The 19,327-nt window shown below is 44.7% G+C and overlaps 4 protein-coding genes across 4 annotated transcripts; 1 reads left to right on the forward strand and 3 right to left on the reverse strand.

Annotated features, from left to right (window-relative positions):
* Window positions 1–781: 781 nt before the first annotated feature.
* On the reverse strand, window positions 782–2,891 carry BDB00DRAFT_834610 (isocitrate dehydrogenase, NAD-dependent). The gene is made up of 8 exons (XM_053124340.1): window positions 2,764–2,891; window positions 2,586–2,660; window positions 2,086–2,472; window positions 1,833–1,966; window positions 1,621–1,723; window positions 1,348–1,527; window positions 1,042–1,230; window positions 782–956 (listed from the first exon to the last, which is right to left on the reverse strand). The coding sequence occupies exons 1-8, from the start codon at window positions 2,821–2,823 to the stop codon at window positions 942–944; spliced, it is 1,143 nt and encodes a 380-aa protein (XP_052977396.1). The 5' UTR covers window positions 2,824–2,891; the 3' UTR covers window positions 782–941.
* Window positions 2,892–4,014: 1,123 nt separating this feature from the next.
* Window positions 4,015–7,887, reverse strand: BDB00DRAFT_883930 (saccharopine dehydrogenase; the record flags this gene model as incomplete). Its single annotated transcript, XM_053128281.1, has 7 exons — window positions 4,015–4,782; window positions 4,902–5,042; window positions 5,145–5,253; window positions 5,334–5,444; window positions 5,512–5,641; window positions 5,708–5,867; window positions 7,840–7,887. The coding sequence occupies 7 exons, from the start codon at window positions 7,885–7,887 to the stop codon at window positions 4,015–4,017; spliced, it is 1,467 nt and encodes a 488-aa protein (XP_052977397.1).
* Window positions 7,888–10,901: 3,014 nt separating this feature from the next.
* On the forward strand, window positions 10,902–11,796 carry BDB00DRAFT_874667 (uncharacterized protein; the record flags this gene model as incomplete). The annotated part of the gene is made up of 2 exons (XM_053127250.1): window positions 10,902–11,087; window positions 11,251–11,796. The coding sequence occupies 2 exons, from the start codon at window positions 10,902–10,904 to the stop codon at window positions 11,794–11,796; spliced, it is 732 nt and encodes a 243-aa protein (XP_052977398.1).
* A 5,365-nt stretch (window positions 11,797–17,161) lies between these two features.
* Window positions 17,162–18,271, reverse strand: BDB00DRAFT_874670 (uncharacterized protein; the record flags this gene model as incomplete). Its single annotated transcript, XM_053127251.1, has 2 exons — window positions 17,162–17,573; window positions 18,141–18,271. 2 exons carry the CDS (start codon window positions 18,269–18,271, stop codon window positions 17,162–17,164), a joined length of 543 nt encoding a protein of 180 aa, XP_052977399.1.
* Between the last annotated feature and the right edge of the window lie 1,056 nt (window positions 18,272–19,327).

Genomic DNA, 19,327 nt, shown 5'->3' on the forward strand with positions numbered 1-19,327 from the left:
GAATTGGGTAAATACCAGCGCCTTAGCAGATGGTTTTAAAAAAAGGTCAATTTAACATTTCTTATATGTAGGATGGCAGTGGTAGCTGATGGAAGAACATTAGGCAAAGATGTACAACAAGAAGCGATATCTCTAAAGTAGTAAATCTGGATACGATAATCGAGACTTCAGAGTGTTTTTTGATATACGTATGATCATTACACATAAACATTATCGCTTCCAATAGAGAAAGAGTCTCGATAATAGAAAAAGCTTCAATAAGCCATTCACATCCTGCTTTGTCTATGAAAGCAATCCACGATAAAGGGAAGATTTACACTGCATGCAAGTTAAACGCTATATCGAGAACAAGTAGCAAAATAGCTATACTTTTTCACCGATACATATGCAAGGTATCAAAAGTGTACATATCATACTCTCAGCCATGTAAAGCGAAAATGGAAGCACTGAGAAACGGCTATATGCTATGTTTATATGTCGGTTACATGGACGCAATAATAACACGTTTTCCGACGGGAAAAAAAGACAGGCACGTTTATTTCTCCCGCCACCCGTAATCGAGTATGTCTAGTAGCATAAACCACTCTAGAGCGACAAAAAGTAGGGATTTGTACTTAAGATGCTATGCGAGCAACTTTTTATGATCCACACTGTCCGATTGCGTCATGAGAAGCAAACGCTTTTCGATCCAAATTCCCGTTACAAGAACCAGTTCTCCCAACCTAGCACATCCCATTTATCCCGTCCAATCACATTTGAAGAAGACTTAAGCATGTTGATATTATGTTTATATGGACATGTTTACAAATGCATTTTATTCTCCTCTCTCGTGAGGGCAAGGTTTTTTTCGTTATAAAGTTCTATACATATGATAAAGAAAGAAAGGAAAATGTGTGGGAAATCGTTAAGGAGGTGTTTGTGGGATTGGAAAAATGTTTTTTTTAGACCTTCAAGTTCTATAAGAAAGAAAGAAAGAACGTTTAGCCTTTGACGGGACAAAAAAAAAAAAAAAACGGCGGAGTTAGTTATATTCTTCTTTACCTGGATGACAGCGTTGGTGTACTGGGTGTTGGTGGAGCGACCGCCCAAGTCAGCAGTAAGGGCCTTGCCCTCAGCGATGGTCTTGAAGACAGCCTGTTCAATGTTGCTGGCTTGCTCGTTCAAGCGCATGTGTCTCAACATCATGATACCCGACAAAAGCAAGGCGGTGGGGTTGGCCTTATCTTGACCCTACAATGTGCGTATAAAAAAAAGTGTCCGGCTTATGTCAGGGCTACCCTGAAAAAACAACAACAACAACAACCTTAAATTGTATAACAATAAGAAAGAGAGAGAGGGACAACTTACAGCAATATCAGGGGCGGTACCGTGGACAGCCTCGAAGATGGAGGCGTCACGGCCAATGTTACCGGAAGGAGTCAAGCCAAGACCACCGATCAAACCGGCGCACATATCAGACAAAATGTCACCATACAAGTTAGGCATGACCATGACGGTATCAGCGTAGATGGCGGGATCAGCGACAATCTAATTATGTAAACATATGTCGTCGTCCCATTAAGCATACTCTCACTATAGCCTGCCACTTTTATTTTCCCTTTTAATTTCTTAAAGACTTACGTGGAGACAGGCACGGTCCAAAAGGACTTCATCGAACTTGATGTTAGGGAACTCCTTGGAGACTTGTCGGCAGACATCCAAGAAAAGACCATCGGATAATTTCCTAACCGAATCCATCCCGTTTAGAAACACCTTCTCTACTTCTTTGACTCCTCTCTCTCACTTGCACTCCGCATGAAGAAAGATAGGAAAAACGAAAAACTCTTGCTTACATGATGTTAGCCTTGTGGACGGCAGTGACATGGTCTCTGCCAACCGACTCGGCGTAGGTGAAAGCATAACGAGCGACACGCTCAGAAGCATCCTTGGTGATTAACTTGATGGACTGAACGACGCCATTGACGACCTAATAACGTAGACACGTATACACACACACACCGAGAAAGATTAGACAAAGAACAGAGGAGCCTTCTACCATTTCTTCCCCGTATTACCCGCGCGCGCAAAAAAAAAACTCATTTTTACCTCGTGTTCAATGCCAGAGTATTCACCCTCAGTGTTTTCACGGATGAGGACAGTGTTGACGTTCTCATAAGGGGTCTTGAAGCCCTCGACCGAACGGCAAGGACGGACGTTGGCATAGAGGTTGAAGGTACGGCGGAGCGTCAAGTTGAGGGAAACGTGACCCTTGCCAATGGGTGTAGCGAGGGGACCCTTGAGAGCAACGGTGCTGGCACGGACGCTCTGGATAGCTTCGTCAGGAATAGCAGTCTTGCCGTCCTTGATGATGGGGGTGACGTCCACTTCCTCCCAGTCAATAGGTGTGTTGGCAGCAGCAAAAATGTTCTTGACCGACTGGGCAATCTCAGGACCGATACCGTCACCAGGAATAAGTGTCACGGTGTAGTTGCCCTTTTATTTAATTCCAAAAACCCATCCCAAATTAGAGTGATTTAGTTTGGAGCGAGAGCATGAACCTTTTTTTTTTTTTGGTCAGCAGGGCTTTAGTATAAAGCTACACTTACGTTGGCCTTCTTCTGGGCATTGAAGGCTTGGGTAATGGTGGGGGTGGCGGTGGTAATGGAGCGAGCCGCGTTAGACTACAGAGAGAGAAAAAGCAGGGACAATGGCGTGTGAATTGTCACGTAGCAACAAGAGCGAAGCTCAGGCAATCTGTTGAGAGGAAGAAGCACGGTACTTTACCTTGGCAGCAGACATGGCAGAGAGTTTGAAGGCGTTGGCGGCGGTGCGGGACAAGAGCATGGTTTATGACAAGGGTAGCTGTTTAAAAAACAGAAAAAAAGATAGGAAGCGACGGGAAGAAGTTGAAAATCTTTTCTCGTGAAAATTAAAGCTCTCCCGGTCTTGTCGGGACGCGCGTCATAAACATTTAGCCACCTCTTTATTACCAGCAGTCCCCTCTTCTTTTTCCTTTGCTGCTATACGCTCATTATTTGGTATACATGCTACTTATAATAGCGCTTCTTTGTTTTAGTCACTTTGCAGTCAAAAGTAGAGCGCATGGATATTTGCATATACTAATGAGGAACCCTCAACATCTGTGTATTCTGCAGGGCATGCCAGTATGGACGAAATAGGCATGGGTGTGTGTAGTGGTAGTGGTTGTATAGAGGAGGTAAATATATAAGAGAAGACCGTCACAATGAGCGATTCTGGTTGGCTGTGGGAGACGATTGCATTGTTTGCCTTCAAACAATGGCTTGACATATTCCACAAAGGCATTGTTTGGAAGGAGTTCCCATCCAACGAGAAGAGGCATTGATCCTGCAGAGATACGCTTCACTCGGATCTAACCGTGCGCAGCAACATGGACGAGACTCGGGAAATCAGGGAAGCGAAGGCATCATCGGATCAGTTTACCCCGCACTACTTTAAAAAGACGTCTATTTCCAAGAAGCCGCTTTGATCCGCCACCCCCACTTTGGATCGTTACAGCATAGCGACATACGTGCACCCTCACGACTGCTGCCATAGATACCATCCTGTATACGAATAGAAGGAATGCGACGAGAGCCTTGTACCAGCCCTTGGTGCTACTAGTACCATGAAACCGCCAGTCGACTTTTGATACAATGACGCAAATTGTAAAACTCGCTTTGAATGCAAAAATGCAATAGGTAACAGTAGGTAAGGACACCGACGACCGTGAGACCCCGGATCATGCCGAGATCAGGAATGCTACAACCTTCCCCGCACTATTTGATACGGTTTTCGGACGGACTGTACCGATGATTGCTCCGAAGAGGCTCCAGGGCGTGGTAAAAAAAACAGCAATGAAGAGTAGATCAAAAAAAGATTTTATATTACTTTTTTTATTCTTTACACAAAAAAAAACGGTATGAACACAGATTTATTGGAGGGAGGGAGGGAGGGAGGGAGGGAGGGACGACGACAAGAGGGGAAAGAAAATCAAATCAAAAACTTTTTATTTTTTTACAAAATCTTTTCAACCACGCCAATGTTCTCCTTCTCGAGCAACTCCATGATGGGGTTGTTGATCTCAGGAGTCATGGGAGCAAGGACACCCTTCTGGTTGAGCTTGCCGTCGAGGATAAGCTGGGTGGCGATACCGCAGGGAACACCGACCGTCTTGGCCATGGCAGAAAAGCCGCCGGGCGTACCATATTCGATCATGGTCGAAGTGCGGGTCTGGTGCGAGCCGTCCTTCAACTCAATCTCGAAACGATGCTGCAAGAAGCACATGTCGCGCTCGCCTTCCTCGTACTGCATCTTTTCTTCCAAAGTGGCGCAGAAGGTGTCCAACAAGTTGCCACGACGATGGGCCTTGACGTCGGAGAAGAAACCCAACCAGCGCATACCGTCAAGGATCTGGGCCAAGCGAGGGCTGTCGGCAATGCCGGCCTTTTCAATGATGGCGGCCTTCAAGGCATCTTCAGCAGTAGAGTTGATGCCGACGACCTGGGCAATGACCTGGCTCCAGGTAATGTCACCAGCGTCAGCAGCCAAGTGGGCAACGGGCTCTTCGCTCAAGAAGCCGAGGCTGACAAGAGCCTTGGCGAATTGGGGGAAACCGTCATAGCGGATGGAGCCACGGATGATGGTCTCGGCATCAGGGATGTTGTAGCGCTTGTCATAGGGAGTGGAGTCACGGTTACCATAGCCGACGAAGGAATAGCCGGGATAGCCAGTGTTGAGAACGCGAACAGAGTCCATAAGTTCAGGACCCGACACTTCAACGACCTATTCGCAGAGAGAGAGAGAGAGACAGAGAACGATTCATTAAGATATACGTCATTGCTGTCACCTAAATATTCATGCCGCAACCTCCCGCCACACTCTCACTTGGTATGTGTGCTTACCTTGCCCTTTTCAAGGTACTTTGCAGTGTTCTTCAAAGCCAACAAGACGCCACGGGCGGACCAGGAGAACTTGTAACCGAAGGGGTTATCCGAGTTCTCGGGTGCGGGGAGACCACCGCAGAACGAGATGAACTCCTTGAGCTGTCAATTTTAATTTTTCACACGCACACACACCAACAATAGGTTAGTCATTTACCCTTGTGGGGGGAAAACCACGCAGAACAAAAGAGGCCACTCTTTTACCTTGCCACCCTCCTTGTGGACTTCATCGATGGTCTTGACAGCGTACAAGTGATCGATACCAGGGTCCAAACCGATCTCGTTCATGACAGTGATACCAGCATCCTTGGCACTGTATATAACAACACCCCATGGTTAGAAACTCGATGGCTACCTTAGTGTCACCTTTCATTCCTTTGGGAGAAAACTTACGCTTGGTCATATTCCATCATGGCAGGCGAGACGTACGAGGTGGTGACGACATTCTTCTTGTGCTTGACAGCAGCGGCAATGACCTTGGCGTGGTAGATATAAGGGATCAAGCTATTTTTTCCGAGACCACGTTAGAAACAGCAACAACTCACCGCTCTTTTCTCCCTCAAGAACATACCTGATGGCAATGTCGTGCTGGGCAACGAGATCTTCAATAGCCTTGTCATCAGTGATATCGACGGCAACAGCAGTGGTGTTGTTGGGGTATTTGGCAGCAAGAGCCTGAGCGTTGGCCAAAGTGCGGCTGGCTACAAGCAGTACACGATGAGAAACAGCAGAATAGACACACACAACTTCAAATTTTGCTACTTTACCAACAGTCAACTTGTTCTCAGGACGACGAAGGACGTATTCGACAAAGGGAGCAGCGACAAAGCCGGATCCAAGCAAAAGAATCTTCCTGTTGTCGTCAAGAACGGTGAGTCTCTTTCTTTCTTGCGCTATCCCTCTAGCACCTGCTCCAACAGGCCTTGGCTATTTTCTTACTTTTCAGACATGATGGATTCTCTATAAAGACAGAAGGGAGAAGAGCGAAAAGGACGTGTGTATTAAAAAAACGCGGGTTTAAAAGGAAACAGTCAAAACCACATCGGAGATCGCTTTTCCCCATTTGAAAGCTATCAAAGATCGCGGCCTGTCATTGGATGAAAAGTACGAAGCCCGTCCCATCGAGCCTTTACCAATTCGAGGATTGCATGGCTGTTTGTTGCTGCTGCTCTTGGCTATCAATTCAATTTTTACATGTACACACACGTTGTCAAGAACGACAAAGTGTGTTGAATCGCCAAAGCCCTGGCCTAGAGGTTGCAAGGTGCTTGTGTTGATCACGATAGTCAGCAACAGCTAAGCAGCTTTAATATACCAGACGTAGTTTCAACCCATCATACGATGTTTTTCTAGAGGAGCGACAGTAGACACGTAACGAGAGCGATGGGAAGGGAGGGCCCCACACTCTGTTTGTATGCATGAATCCGTTTCGTCCTGAGAAGTGAGATTCCCACACCACTTTTTTTTTTCTCTTTACTTCTTCTTTCTTCTTTTGTATTTACAGTAACTCTTTTTAAAACTTTCCCCACTCTCTCTTTCTCTCTCTCTCTCTCTCTCTCTCTCTCTCTCTCTCTCTCTCTCTCTCTCTCTCTCTTCAGTTATAATGTATCCCGCTGTTATTGGCCGCACTGCTCTTCGTTCGCGTGTAGCTACACGTCAGCTCATTCGCTCCGACCTCTACCATTTCGAAAACTCAAATGGCCAGGTTAGTTGAACAATACCTTAAAAACGGGTCGAGGTGGAGGTGGGAGGGGGGTGTGGGGGAACGGTATTACATGATAAAAATTAACGAGTGTGGCATCAGAACCTTCCTTTCAAGACCAGCAACAAGACGGGCCTTGCTGTGAAGATGACAGTGTTCTTGGGGTTGGGCTTTGCTGCCCCCTTCCTCGGTAAGGTTTCTGCTGTTTTGGAGCTGGAGCAGTAGTCGTTGTTGTACTACGACAGAACAAAAAAAAAAGAGGCTAACGTGAGAGAGGATGATGATGTTGTCATTTGTATCCATCCCATTTTTACGAATAGGCGCGGCGTGGCAGTTGTAAGCTAGGTTTTTCTTTTTTTTTTGGGTGTGATGCACATACTAACAAACATGCTTGTTTGTAGCCACAAGGCAGGCTAAGCAAGCACAACGAGCAGCTGTCGTTGCTGCACTACACACACAGCCCTCGCATACAGAGCACAAGAAATAGATTTTTACGTTTTCCAAGCCCTTCGTTGTACGCACGCCATCTATTTCCAGTGCCAAATAAAAACAAATTATCTTTTCGACGATCCCTCCTTTTTCCCCTTCTTCTTTTCTTTTTTTCGTCTTGCTTGCTTGCCTGCTTACACTTGCTTGCTTTGCCTGGCGATAGTCTCTTTTATATTCTTGCGCTCTTGGATGGCAACTCGATGCAATTTGTCTTAACCACACAATTGGGTCTCGACCGCCATGATATATTTACTCTGCAGTACTGTTATGCATCCAGTGCCATTGCTGATAACAACAAAATCAACAATAATAATGGCAGCACTCCTGCTTTCCATCATCCTCCTAGTATCGCCTTCACTTGTTCTTGTTGCTGCCCAGGATGTTCCTAGTCCTACTACAGATGCTGATCATGATTTTACACGTCTGCTCGGTCTACCTCGCCACAATCATTGCGCGTTCGCGTCTAATAACTCGCTCTATATCTTTGGTGGCAGCCATCAGTCATTGTCATTGTCGACAACAACAACCCTCAATGATAGTGCATTCCATCTCAGCTTTTCCCCTTCCCTCGACGCTCGTCCCGCAATGGAGCAACTCGCTGATAGCCAGCAGCCCGCGCTTAACGACATTGCGCTTGGCGCTGGCTGTGCTGTCACAAGCTACGGTCATGCGCTCTTTCTTCCGCCGCACGGAGCACTTTTAACTTACAACGTGCTCACACACCAATGGACGACTTTTGGCGACCACGACGTACATGGCTCGCCTGCGGCATTAGCATCATTTAACGGAACAAGCTCGTTCCGGCGGCGCGAAATGGCCTCAGCCATGTGGAACGACATGTGGATTATTTTTGGTGGACGTGTCGATAATAGCAACAGCTTTACCCAAAGTACATTTGTTCTCGATGCACGTATGCAGTCTCCCTGGATCTGGTTCGAATCACCTATTACATTTTATACACCACCACCACCACCCTCATCACAACAGTCACCAGGCACAATGGTCGCCACGTCGCGTTGGGTCTTGTATTTTGCCATTACCACCGCCACCACCACTACCACTACTACTACTACTAGTAATAACACTGTAGCACCAATACCGTTCAACACTAGACCATACAATGTGGCGGTGCATTGCTTTGATCCGTATGTGCTACTATGGGTAGGCCAGGTAGCTAACTTTACCGCCTCGACAAACCATCTACACGCCGTGAGCTTCGACCTCGACTCTGTGCTCGTTGTTCCCGCTTATTCATCATCATCATCATCATTTAATAATACTACTACCATTACCGAAACCAACAGTAATAATAATAGCACCAACAGCGAAGAAACACGAATGGCTGTCCTGCCACCTCAAGGGTTATGGCGTTTAGACATGTCACGGGACTCAGCTGCAGGTACCGTCAATTGGATCGGTGACGCAAGGCCATTCCGGCCTCTCGAGGGAGGCACAGTAACAAGACTCACGGACGATCTAATTGTATTATACGGCGGAGCACCATTTAGTCATGACAGTTTACGATTCTGGAATATCACTGCGGGCAATTTCGTTGACCCAGCATGGTGGCGTGAGACACAGTGGAATACTAGACCTAGCGGGGATGGACCCACTACTACTGCTGCTAACGATAACGATGGTGGACCCAACATACTAGCCATTGTACTTGGAACAGTACTGGGTTTTTTGGGGCTGATACTAGTCATTCTGGCCATCTATTATTTCTGTTGTTATCGACGACGACGACGACGACGATGGGATGGAGCGAAAAAAGAAACACGATCCCGTCAAATGAGAGGACGATCTGCAACGCCAATTTCCATTCGAACCAATGTGTCGTCGTCCCTGCGTCGCGGCACTGCTGAGTTGTTTTCTGTGGAGAATAACAATAATCATAACAGAAATTTATCGCCGGCGACAACGACGAGCACTGCAGCAGCGGATCAAGAAGACGCGGGAACATGGGCTGTGCAGCTAAGGCGTACGCTTTCGGCAATAGCACGCAGCAACCGCGTTCCTTGGTCACGTTCTTCACCTCAGGCTTTGCAGGACATGATCTCGTCGGGTTCACCGTCAAACGACAGATTAATGTCTTTGTCGTCTCCTGTTGCTGGAGATGCGACAGCGGTTGGAGCAGCAGCAGGGAACAGCTACCATAATGACGACAACGACGACAGAACCAACAATGCACCTATCCCTCCTGGTGACATTGATAGTGAGCGACATCGACGGATACGTGAAAGCAGCAGATTTAGCGAGCATTTTGACTTGATGGCACCGCCTGAATCCATCCGTCTTTCGCAAGTCATGGAGGAAAATGACGAGCCCTAAAAAAAACCTTAATCTACTTTAATCTTTCTATTCTACACGTCTTCTTTCTAGCATTTCCAACCATCCCCTTACGTTTTAGACATAAGCATCTTTATACATACATATTACTTTCATCTATACATACTTTCATCTATACAACGTGCACTTGTACATGTAATTGCTGTTTCCTCTCTCTCTCTCTCTCTCTCTTTCCTTCCACTCTCCCCCATTGTAACGTTGTAATATTGTTCCCTACTTTTAATGGTTGCTGTTTGTAGATAAGGAAAAAAAAATAACCGTATACTATATTAAAAAACAACGCGTGGAAAGACACAAAAAAAAGTGACACAGAAATCTGGGCTGTGCTTCCCTCTTTCTCCAAGCAAACATGATACAAACTTACAACAATGCCATGAAATATCGGTGGCTCAGGTTTTACATACGGCTAGACTTATTATAGAGTATAGTGAGTCCTCTCTCTCTCTCCTCACTGATTATTTATCGTGACACGGTTTCATCATTTTGAGGCAACCGCTGCACCAAAAAAATAGAAAAAAAATAAGCCCATCACTGTTAGCTACTATTAATACAATTAACCTTTCTTTTCTTGATCTGAAATCGAGAACACACACTTTTACCCGGTTACAGATTATTCTCAGGGTCAGCACACTATCCTCATCTTTTACCTGGCTCATTGTGTAATATCATAACTGCAGCGGTAGTAAGCACAAGGTCTCTCCGAACTTTAAATCCTACTCTTGGAACTATTGGTATTCGGCTTTGTAACAGCAATTTATAAAAGCAAGTTACTGTAGCAGCTGACGATGATGAGCTAGCAGTACATAACATGGCTATCCAGTTCTTTTCAGCGAATGATATTGTAGTTGCGCCATACAGCAGAAAATGCATTGACCAACAACTTCAACAACTTTGTATACAAACATAGTTTAGGTGAATAAACTTGCAGCTATTTTTTCTTGTAAACAAGTTGGACGGTTCCCTGGTTGTTGCCATTATTTATTTCGTCGTTGAAAGTCTTCTTAGTCTTCCATTGATGCTGGTAGTGACTACGATCCGTCGTACGACTTTCCGACTTCCTTTGCGATACCAAGGACATACTAGATAAATGATGTGGTATCAGCGGGAGTGTTCAAACGTCAGAGTGATAGTTAGTCGATGTACACCTGTGATCTGGAGCAATTCAGACTGTCTGATTATCTTGGAGCGTCATACGATTCGTTCGAGAAATGTACTGTCCAGTGGGATGATGGACGCTCTTGAATTCTCCCAAATTTTTGCGAGCCAAAAATCGACTCGCTAAACTACTTGTTGATCCTGTACCTTATTTTTTAAAACAAACTCAAAAACAACTCCCACCACCCCCACAAGCACCTAACTCCCCTTTGCCTACTTCCGCTCCTATACTACTTTGCCCTCTTCCGTGAAGGAAAAGAAGAACTATGGAAAGCCAGGAGGGTCGCGAAGGCAACCTCAATTATTCTCCAGCAGAAGATCTTCAACTGTGTAAATCATGGTTCAAGTTCTCGATTAGTGCCGAAACAGGAACAGACCAGGATGGTGGCCAATGCTGGGAAAAAAGTTTGCTGTTCACTTTGCTTCGCATATCGAGGAATCAAGAGGCGAACGTACGGCCAAAGCTTTGATGGGGCCGTTGGAGTCGTAACATCCAAAAAGAAGTTGCAAAGTTCTGTGGACATTACGCGCTCTGCGACAAAGTGGTCAGAATGAGTTGGATCTGGTTAGTATTAATTTAAAAAAGTTAAAGAAAAAACATGTTTAGTTATACAGGGCCTGACATTAGTAACTTTCAGCGTACGCAAGCGAAGGAAGCGTATTTCAAATTTGAAAAGAAACAATTCGCTTTTGAGCTCTTGTTGGGAAACCCTCCGTTCTTTCGACAGGTGGAATGACAAGCTGGAAGAAATGAAGGCACCTGCAGCTTTCAATGTCGATCAAGAAGGCGAAAATGGTGAATCGTCGACCGCGCAACCCACCAACAAAAGACCTGACGGCAACAAAAAGGGAAGGGTTCGAACAGAGCTCAAGCGCGACTTTGATCAAGCGATGAAGAAACAAGCCGCATCTCTTGAAGAAACGAGAAAAAAGAGCAAATATTTGGAGCAGCTCGTGGCCGTAGAGAAAAGAAAAGCGAAGGACGACAGAAAAGAAAGGGATGAGAAGATCATGGCTGTCGATCCTTCACAATTGGATCCCATCCGCCGTCAGTTCTATGAGATCTGGCAAAAACAGATCTTAGAAAGATTGCTTGCAGGAGGAGCAGAAGATGAAGAGGATAAAGAAGACGATGGAGAAGAAGATGAACGAAGAAGTTGAAGAAGTAGAAGCAGTAGAACAATCAGGGGATGAACATGATGTAGTTGAGTAGGATTAAGATGATGATAAGAGTTTTTTTAATCAAGAAAAAGTATCCATCATTTGACTTTACCATACGATTTCCACAAATGTACAACAAGATCATCTTGTAGTTGTTGATGCTTCTGAGTATCGCGGATTTCTTGATATCGACTAAGATACTGTTTGAAAACAGCGTCATCACCGGGCACTGTTGCTAATGTTGTTGCTGCAACCTCTTCTGAATTCACATCAACACCATCTGAATTAGATGTGCTAGCTCGAACTCGCTTTCTGTCTTTATTGCGGCGTGCTTTTTCTCGGCGAGTTGCTTCATCATCATACTCATGATCAACTTCTGTACTGCGTCCATCCTCAATGGTCATATTGTGGAGAATAATGCAAGCTTTTATGATGTTGGTGAGAGTTGCAATGTTCCATTGTCTTGCTGGCTGCTGGATGATGTGATATCGAGCCTTTAAAACACCAAACGCGCGCTCAACATCTTTGCGCACGCTTTCTTGCATCTTGCTGAAATGCTACAAAGGATAAATGATTATTATATTGGCGTTACAAATCGAATAGTTTAATATACCTGTTCTTGAAGGTCATCAGGCATCTTGATGGATTGCACCAATGTTGCCCATGTAGGGTATATCCCATCAGCAAGATTATATGATACCGGCGGTGTACGTCCAGCAGCAAGATCCGAAAACAGAGGCGAGCGATCCAACACATTGATATCATTGAGGCTTCCTGGAAGCCCGAAATAAGCATGCCATATCCATAAATCAAAAAATTTGCTACTACTGTACTTCCAAGATTACCAGCTTCTCCTTCCTTGCCCCTGTACATCCCATGCGATGCTTTGGGACAATTCTTTTAAACCCAATGAGTGCAATCCACCGAGCCTAGCATCCCAAGGAAGCCGCGTGCTTCTCCTTGAGCTAACAGTCTTGCCATGTCTGTTTCATTTGGTGCACGTGAATACGTTTCACTAAATATATTGATGACTGCTTGACAAAAACGGAGCAGACATTGACGAGTAGTCTCTTCGCCCATACGTAAGTAGTCATCTACTGCATCAGCAGGCACACCATAGGCAAGTTGCCTCATTGCTGCAGTTGCTTTCGCGATGGCCGGAAACATAAGCTTGCCAGCAGCATCCTTCTTTTGAGTGAAGTAATCGTCTTGCTTACCCATCGCATCGACGATTCTTAGGAAAAGTGGGCGGAACATTCGAAAACGACGGCGAAATTTCTCTGGACCATGAAGTGGAACGTCGTCGAAATAATCATGTTGAAGCAACATTTGTACCACTTCGCGTCTTCTCTCTTTGTACTTTCGCCCAAAGACTGATCCACGTTTCAAAGTACCTCCTTCCTCAATCTCCTTCCTTAATGCTTTGCAATGCGCGGTGGTGAAGTTCAAGCCAGAGTAGCTCATCGGCATCAATGTCAGAAAATATTTGGGTAATTCGCGAGTGGTTGGCATGTTCTGAAAGAGTTCGAGATTTCGCGATACCGCTGGGATGCTTTAAACAACCCATAAATATTGCTCTCGTCCAAACTACTCCAGGATTAGGGTATATCACGGTTTCACGCTTGTGATAAAGGCGATCAGAAATTCTAATGGCAGAACCAGTCGGCGATGGTCACATGTATCTAGCAACGCTTTAAAAACGCACAAAAGCCAGTGTCGAATCGTCCAACTAACTACGCGAGATTACGTACAGAACGACCAAGACCATGATGAGCCACAGAGTGCCCTTCGTTAGCTCATGTATAGACTCAGTCAACAAGTTAGGTGGCCGAACTTAACATCAACACCAAGCACTGCAAGATTCAACCTCCCTAAGAAACGACTAGCTGCTTAAATCGTGGTTGAATAGCGCTCATTCTTCCACACTTGCGTTCCCAGTCCTCTTTATGACTCTGCATTTCTCAATGTTATATTTAAATTGGTGAAGCTTCCGCGTATATATTTGATGAATTGATGTTCAGCTCTTTTGAATGTTATTAAGATCCACAAGGATTCTAATGTTCTTTATTTTGAAATTAAAACGAAATGCCCTTTGTAAGTCACGATGCTTAAACAAAGTTAATTGAGAATCAGATCTTCGGCACAGTTTATGGTGTTTTATCATTTTCTTATTATTTTATCATTTTCTTATTACTTTAATGGCCAGAAGGCTGAAACCCGAAGGTCGAAGCCCGAAGACTAATTGAACCCGAAGGTCGATTGAACCCGTAGGTCGAAGCCCGAAGACTAATTGAACCCGAAGGTCGATTGAACCCGCAGGTCGATTGAACCCGAAGGTCGAAGCCCGAAGACTAATTGAACCCGAAGGTCGATTGAACCCGCAGGTCGAAGCCAGAAGATTAATTGAACCCGAAGGTCGATTGAACCCGCAGGTCGATTGAACCCGAAGGTCGAAGCCCGAAGACTAATTGAACCCGAAGGTCGATTGAACCCGTAGGTCGAAGCCCGAAGACTAATTGAACCCGAAGGTCGATTGAACCCGAAGGTCGAAGCCCAAAAGGCTGAAAGAAAAAGAAGCTCTAAAGGCTGAAAGAAAAAGAAGCCCAAAAGGCTGAAAGAAAAAAGGCTGATAGCTTATTGAAAGAAAAGAAAAAAAAAGAGTAATAATATGTAATAATGTACAGTACATAATACAAAGACAAAAGACGCCTACAAATTATACCGTGGTATACTGTATACGTTTTTGGTGGTGCTACACTGTAATATTACCATGGACATCCTTAGCAACATAACCTCTTTCGTTTATATGTACATATTATAGCAACATATATTTTTGCTACGATGGAAGCTCAAAGGCCATTCTGGACTCAATTAAGCGGATTAATTCAATGCTTATAAGCAGCAGTATTCATTGGATTACTTTCAATTGTTTCATTGATATTGCCGGCCAAATCATCAACTATTTTCACTTTGCTTTTCCAGTATGCAACTATCATATCGGCAATCTCAGTGCTAAAAGCGTCTTTATTCCCGGGCAGACAACTATCATATATAGGAGAATGGTTTAACAACTGCCAAATCCCATTAGTATGTTTCACACTACTGTAGTAGAGACTGTTCTCTTTGTCATGCTCTGTGTGTTTCGGTATGATTTTGAGATCACTAGCTTATAGATACAGTACCGCTCGTTAAACCGATCACCTCTGATTTTCGAGAAAGTGATCGGTTTAACGAATGATCGGTTTAAAGATTGAGGGTCCACTGTATGACATACATACTGCTTACCAAGCTGGTATTTTGGGGAAGTGATTGGTTTAACGAAATATCGGTTTAAAGGTGATCGGCTTAACGAGCGGGTACTGTACATAGACGTTACATTCTCAAATTCTATCGTTATAAACAGGATATTAGCTTGCTGTGATGTCTTTCTTCAACTACAGTCGTCCGACGGGCAGTGGTTTTCAATGAATAGCAATACCGGTAGTTGTATGCATCGTATGATAGAAATCGCTCTTGAAAGCCGTTCCTCAGCTCGTATTCAGCTCCTAGGGAAGCATCTTTGCAAGCAGATAAAGCTGCAGGTAACTCTAGCAGATTCACTTGGATTCAATGAGATCGTACTAAATTATCAATAATATGTTTAAAGTGATAAAGTAAAAAAAGAGAAGCTTACACAACGACAAACACTGTAAGAAAGATGTAGGTTGTGAAAGTAGGACTTTTTACTCAGGAATCTCTCCAGCAGTCTCTCCCTGCACGACCTGATTCTCGATTTCAAACCTGCCATCACGGTGAAGCCAGAGCTTGCAAATATGTTTCGTGCACGGGGTCCGCAATAGTTTGGACGTGAAGTTTTGCTAGTTTGGATTTGTAAGCATCCCGTATCATGCATAATGCAATGACGCCAAACAACCCTGACACAAGCCGCGCATTTGCTTATAACTTACTTGAGGGCCAACCAAGGTCTAGATCGTACAGAGAGGACATGTTAGAGCGTTTGTTAGAGACCGGTTTGCTCGACATAAAGTGTAGGTGTGGATAAAGAATAGACTTTGGAACGGACTTGGGCCACAAGTCATCTTTCCGCTCAGAATTCTCGTCGCATATCGAGCACACTCGTGTTTCGTTTTGCACAATGTTGTGAGTAAAGTCATTTGTTATTACTTCACATTGGAGAGAGAGGCGCAAAGACGTTAGAGAATGTGAAAGAGAGACTGCGTTACTTGGACGACGAGATCCTTGTGTAACTTAGACCCGTTCAATTGTTCTGCAGGATGACCTGTCGAAAGATATTGACAGTTTGCTGCATTTCTCCTTTCAACATACCCAGCGTGATATTGCACATGGGGACGAGGAGAGATCAATATCTACGGAAATCTAAATTTGTGCTCGATGACATGTAGTGATCTTCCGGCTACATAAAGCATAGTTGTTACAGGCATCTTTGGCGCAGCAGGACAAAGCAGGCAGGCAGCTGACGAAGGGCGATTAAAATGTCAAGAATGCATGCGTTTCCATTTCAGACGTGTGTTGTAATACTTGGATTACATTGAGATGATTAATAAGAGACAATGCAGCCGAGCACTACGCATAATCTGATTGCTTCTTCCACCAATCAAAGGGCATCCCTTTCTTTTCATGACTGAGATCACGATACCACACCGTGTAGCGAGCAGTGGTTTCGACGCACAGACACACTAAATTCATATTCCGTTCCAGAAAAAAAAGGATTATGATTGCTTCTTGGTCGATTCGCTCTCTTCCCTTTACTATTCCTGCCCATCATCCATTATCAGTAAAGAGTATAAAAGAACAACGGAAATTGGCAACCTGCCCCCAAAAAGAGTTACCATGGATATCATACAGCCTTCCGAATATTACGACGAAGTACGTCTTTTTTTCTTTCACTCGCGGTGGTGATTGGTTAATTAATGGTTTGTTATGATAATTAAGAAACACCCACAGCGCAGTCACCATCAGGGTATTTTCATCACGCTCACAGACATTGCCCATTGATTAACATGGAGCAGTGGATAGAGTATCAGACTGCGTGAAAAGAGACAATGTAGCACCACATAGTAGGCGGTTCTTAGTCTTCCTAATATGTGAGCTACAAGAAGAAGATTACTGCAGTCAGCCTTCCTACAGTAGTGCCTTCTTTTTTAGGCCTTATTCCATCGCTTTTACAACATGGCGACGAAATGTCGGTTTTACCGCTGCTGGTGCTGTTGTTACTAGAATATCTCATTGTCGTTGTTGTTTACTTGTTCAAGACATAGCACGCATCCAAGTACCATGCTAGATCCACACCCCCGTTGTATTCTGTTCGTAGTTCGCAGGATCCTATGCCATTCGAATGTAGATATTAGTTTTGTAGCGTGACCATGGTAGGACAATCAATATTGCATCGGCGAAACGCCTTGGATACAGTCATGCACCGAAGGATATCACCAAAAGAGAGCTCGTTTAGGATCACGGTGAGCATCATGTCCGTACGCTTTTCAAGCATATGGTGAGCTTCATTGGAGATGTAGAATATTGTGTCTGTCAGCGGATTATATCGGAACTTGCGGAACCCTCCTTCACCGTTATTCAGAACCCTGCGCATATCGCTATTGCTTTCTTGAATCTCTGTTGTCTGATCAAAAATACGTGCGGCGATACCATATGTCCTCAAATAGCCGGGGAAGTTGTCGACAAAGAATAAGGCATCACTATACACCTTAGTGACTTTCCCTGTTGCGCGTATGCTTTGACGCGGACTGCCAGGAACTGCTCTAGATATCTGTGTAGCTGAGCGAGTGCTGAGGTTGAGTCATGAACTGCTGTCGCGAGATTGCGTGCTTGGAAGGCTTCGCTTCGATTTATGCAAAGTGTCTTCCAGTGAAGCCAGCGATGGCAACTCGGTCACAGAGTCCAGGTGGGGATCAGGAGTTGTGACGATCCCATCAGTACGCCGTTGATAAGTACTTTGTGTTGGGCAACAGCGAGAACATGCCATACTATTATAGCAACGACTCTTAGCGGTCACTTATGCCTCAGTTGCCATCGCAAACGTCTATTACATCAAAGCGACAAAAGCTCGCGCGATACACGCTATTAAAAAACAGAAATATTTGTAAAGGGAAACAGATGGAAAAGTTATTTTATTATTTCAAAGAATGTAAGAAAATTAACAAAGGTGAAAAAAGAGTCTAGCTGAAAAAAAGAAGAAGGCATTGACAGTTCTCTCGTCCATTGATTTGACAATGAACGAGAAAGAAGGAGGTTGAGAAAAGGCACAAAGCACATTTCAACCTCCATGTCCACCACAGCCTCAGTCCCAGCTCGAAGCTGGAACCTACACCGCCAATCCTTCCAGCAAGCCTTCCGGCAAGCCTTCAGGAATGGCACCAATGCCAATGCCTTTTCCGTCAATTCCTTTTTCCGTCAATTCCTCAAGCGTTATTTCAGGACTATCTGACAGACCCACCATACTCCGGAGAGTACGGCAAGTCCAGGCTACAACAGACACGCTTGTGATCGTCCAAGGCGGGACCCGATCGTTCAGGATAGCCACTGAAGGTGATCGAGCTCTTCTTCGCGGGGCCGATGCGACTAATGGTCTCCCAAAATGAACAATAGACCTCGACGTAGCGCCCACCTTTGTGTCAAGCCAGGAGTCGAACCTGCAAACGTGCCCAGAAACACTACCGACACATTCAAAAAGTTGGTGGACCTTTGAAAAAGGCCACTACGGTTATTCACAGCTGAAACACAGGTGTGAGCGTGTGTAAAGCAGCAGAAGCAGTGTTATAAAGGAATTTACCTGTGATTGGCTTAAGGCCGCGTTTATGACGATTACGACTGCGCGAAATAGAAAAGCATGGAGATAAGGGAAAGAGAAGCGAAAAGGCAACTGAGCTGAGATAGCCGGACTTTATAACCATGGGAATTCTTATCGATTCTGATTGGCCGCCGCTTGAACAGCAAACTTCTCAAAGCTGCCCCGCGCAAATTTTGTGATTTGGGTTGGTGTACCCATAGTCGTATCCTAGAATGGACGATACTGCTTCTGTTGGATATGTAGTTCTGCACCACTCCCTCTTTCAATGAAGATGGTGATGAAGTACGCCATGCGCATGTATGGATAAATAACAAATAGTAAATGCACGTTATTTGCAGCTTCACGCGACAAACATGATGTGACATTTAAAAAGGTCGATAAACAACCTCTCTTTTATTTTTCTTAGCTACACATCTACCAGCTTTTGAGATTACTATTGACAAGTATGATACTCATAAGCTCAACTTTCAAATGGTAGTACAGACAGCAACAGCGCGACGCTTCTTGTCTTGCCTTCTCGACATCCACCTTGTCACGAGGATGCAGCGACAGTCTTAAGCTAAATATAATTCTCCCACATTGTTCTGCACTGAAACTCGAGCAGAAGTGCTCGGCTAAAGCTACATCCCCACAATCACTGAAGCATAGAAGCTAAATGGAGCAAAAATGTGCATATGTAAATTGTCACTGTAAAGTGAACGCCGG

Source organism: Zychaea mexicana, assembly GCF_025766255.1.
Source record: "Zychaea mexicana strain RSA 1403 chromosome Unknown BDB00scaffold_62, whole genome shotgun sequence".
Lineage (NCBI taxonomy): Eukaryota > Fungi > Mucoromycota > Mucoromycetes > Mucorales > Lichtheimiaceae > Zychaea > Zychaea mexicana.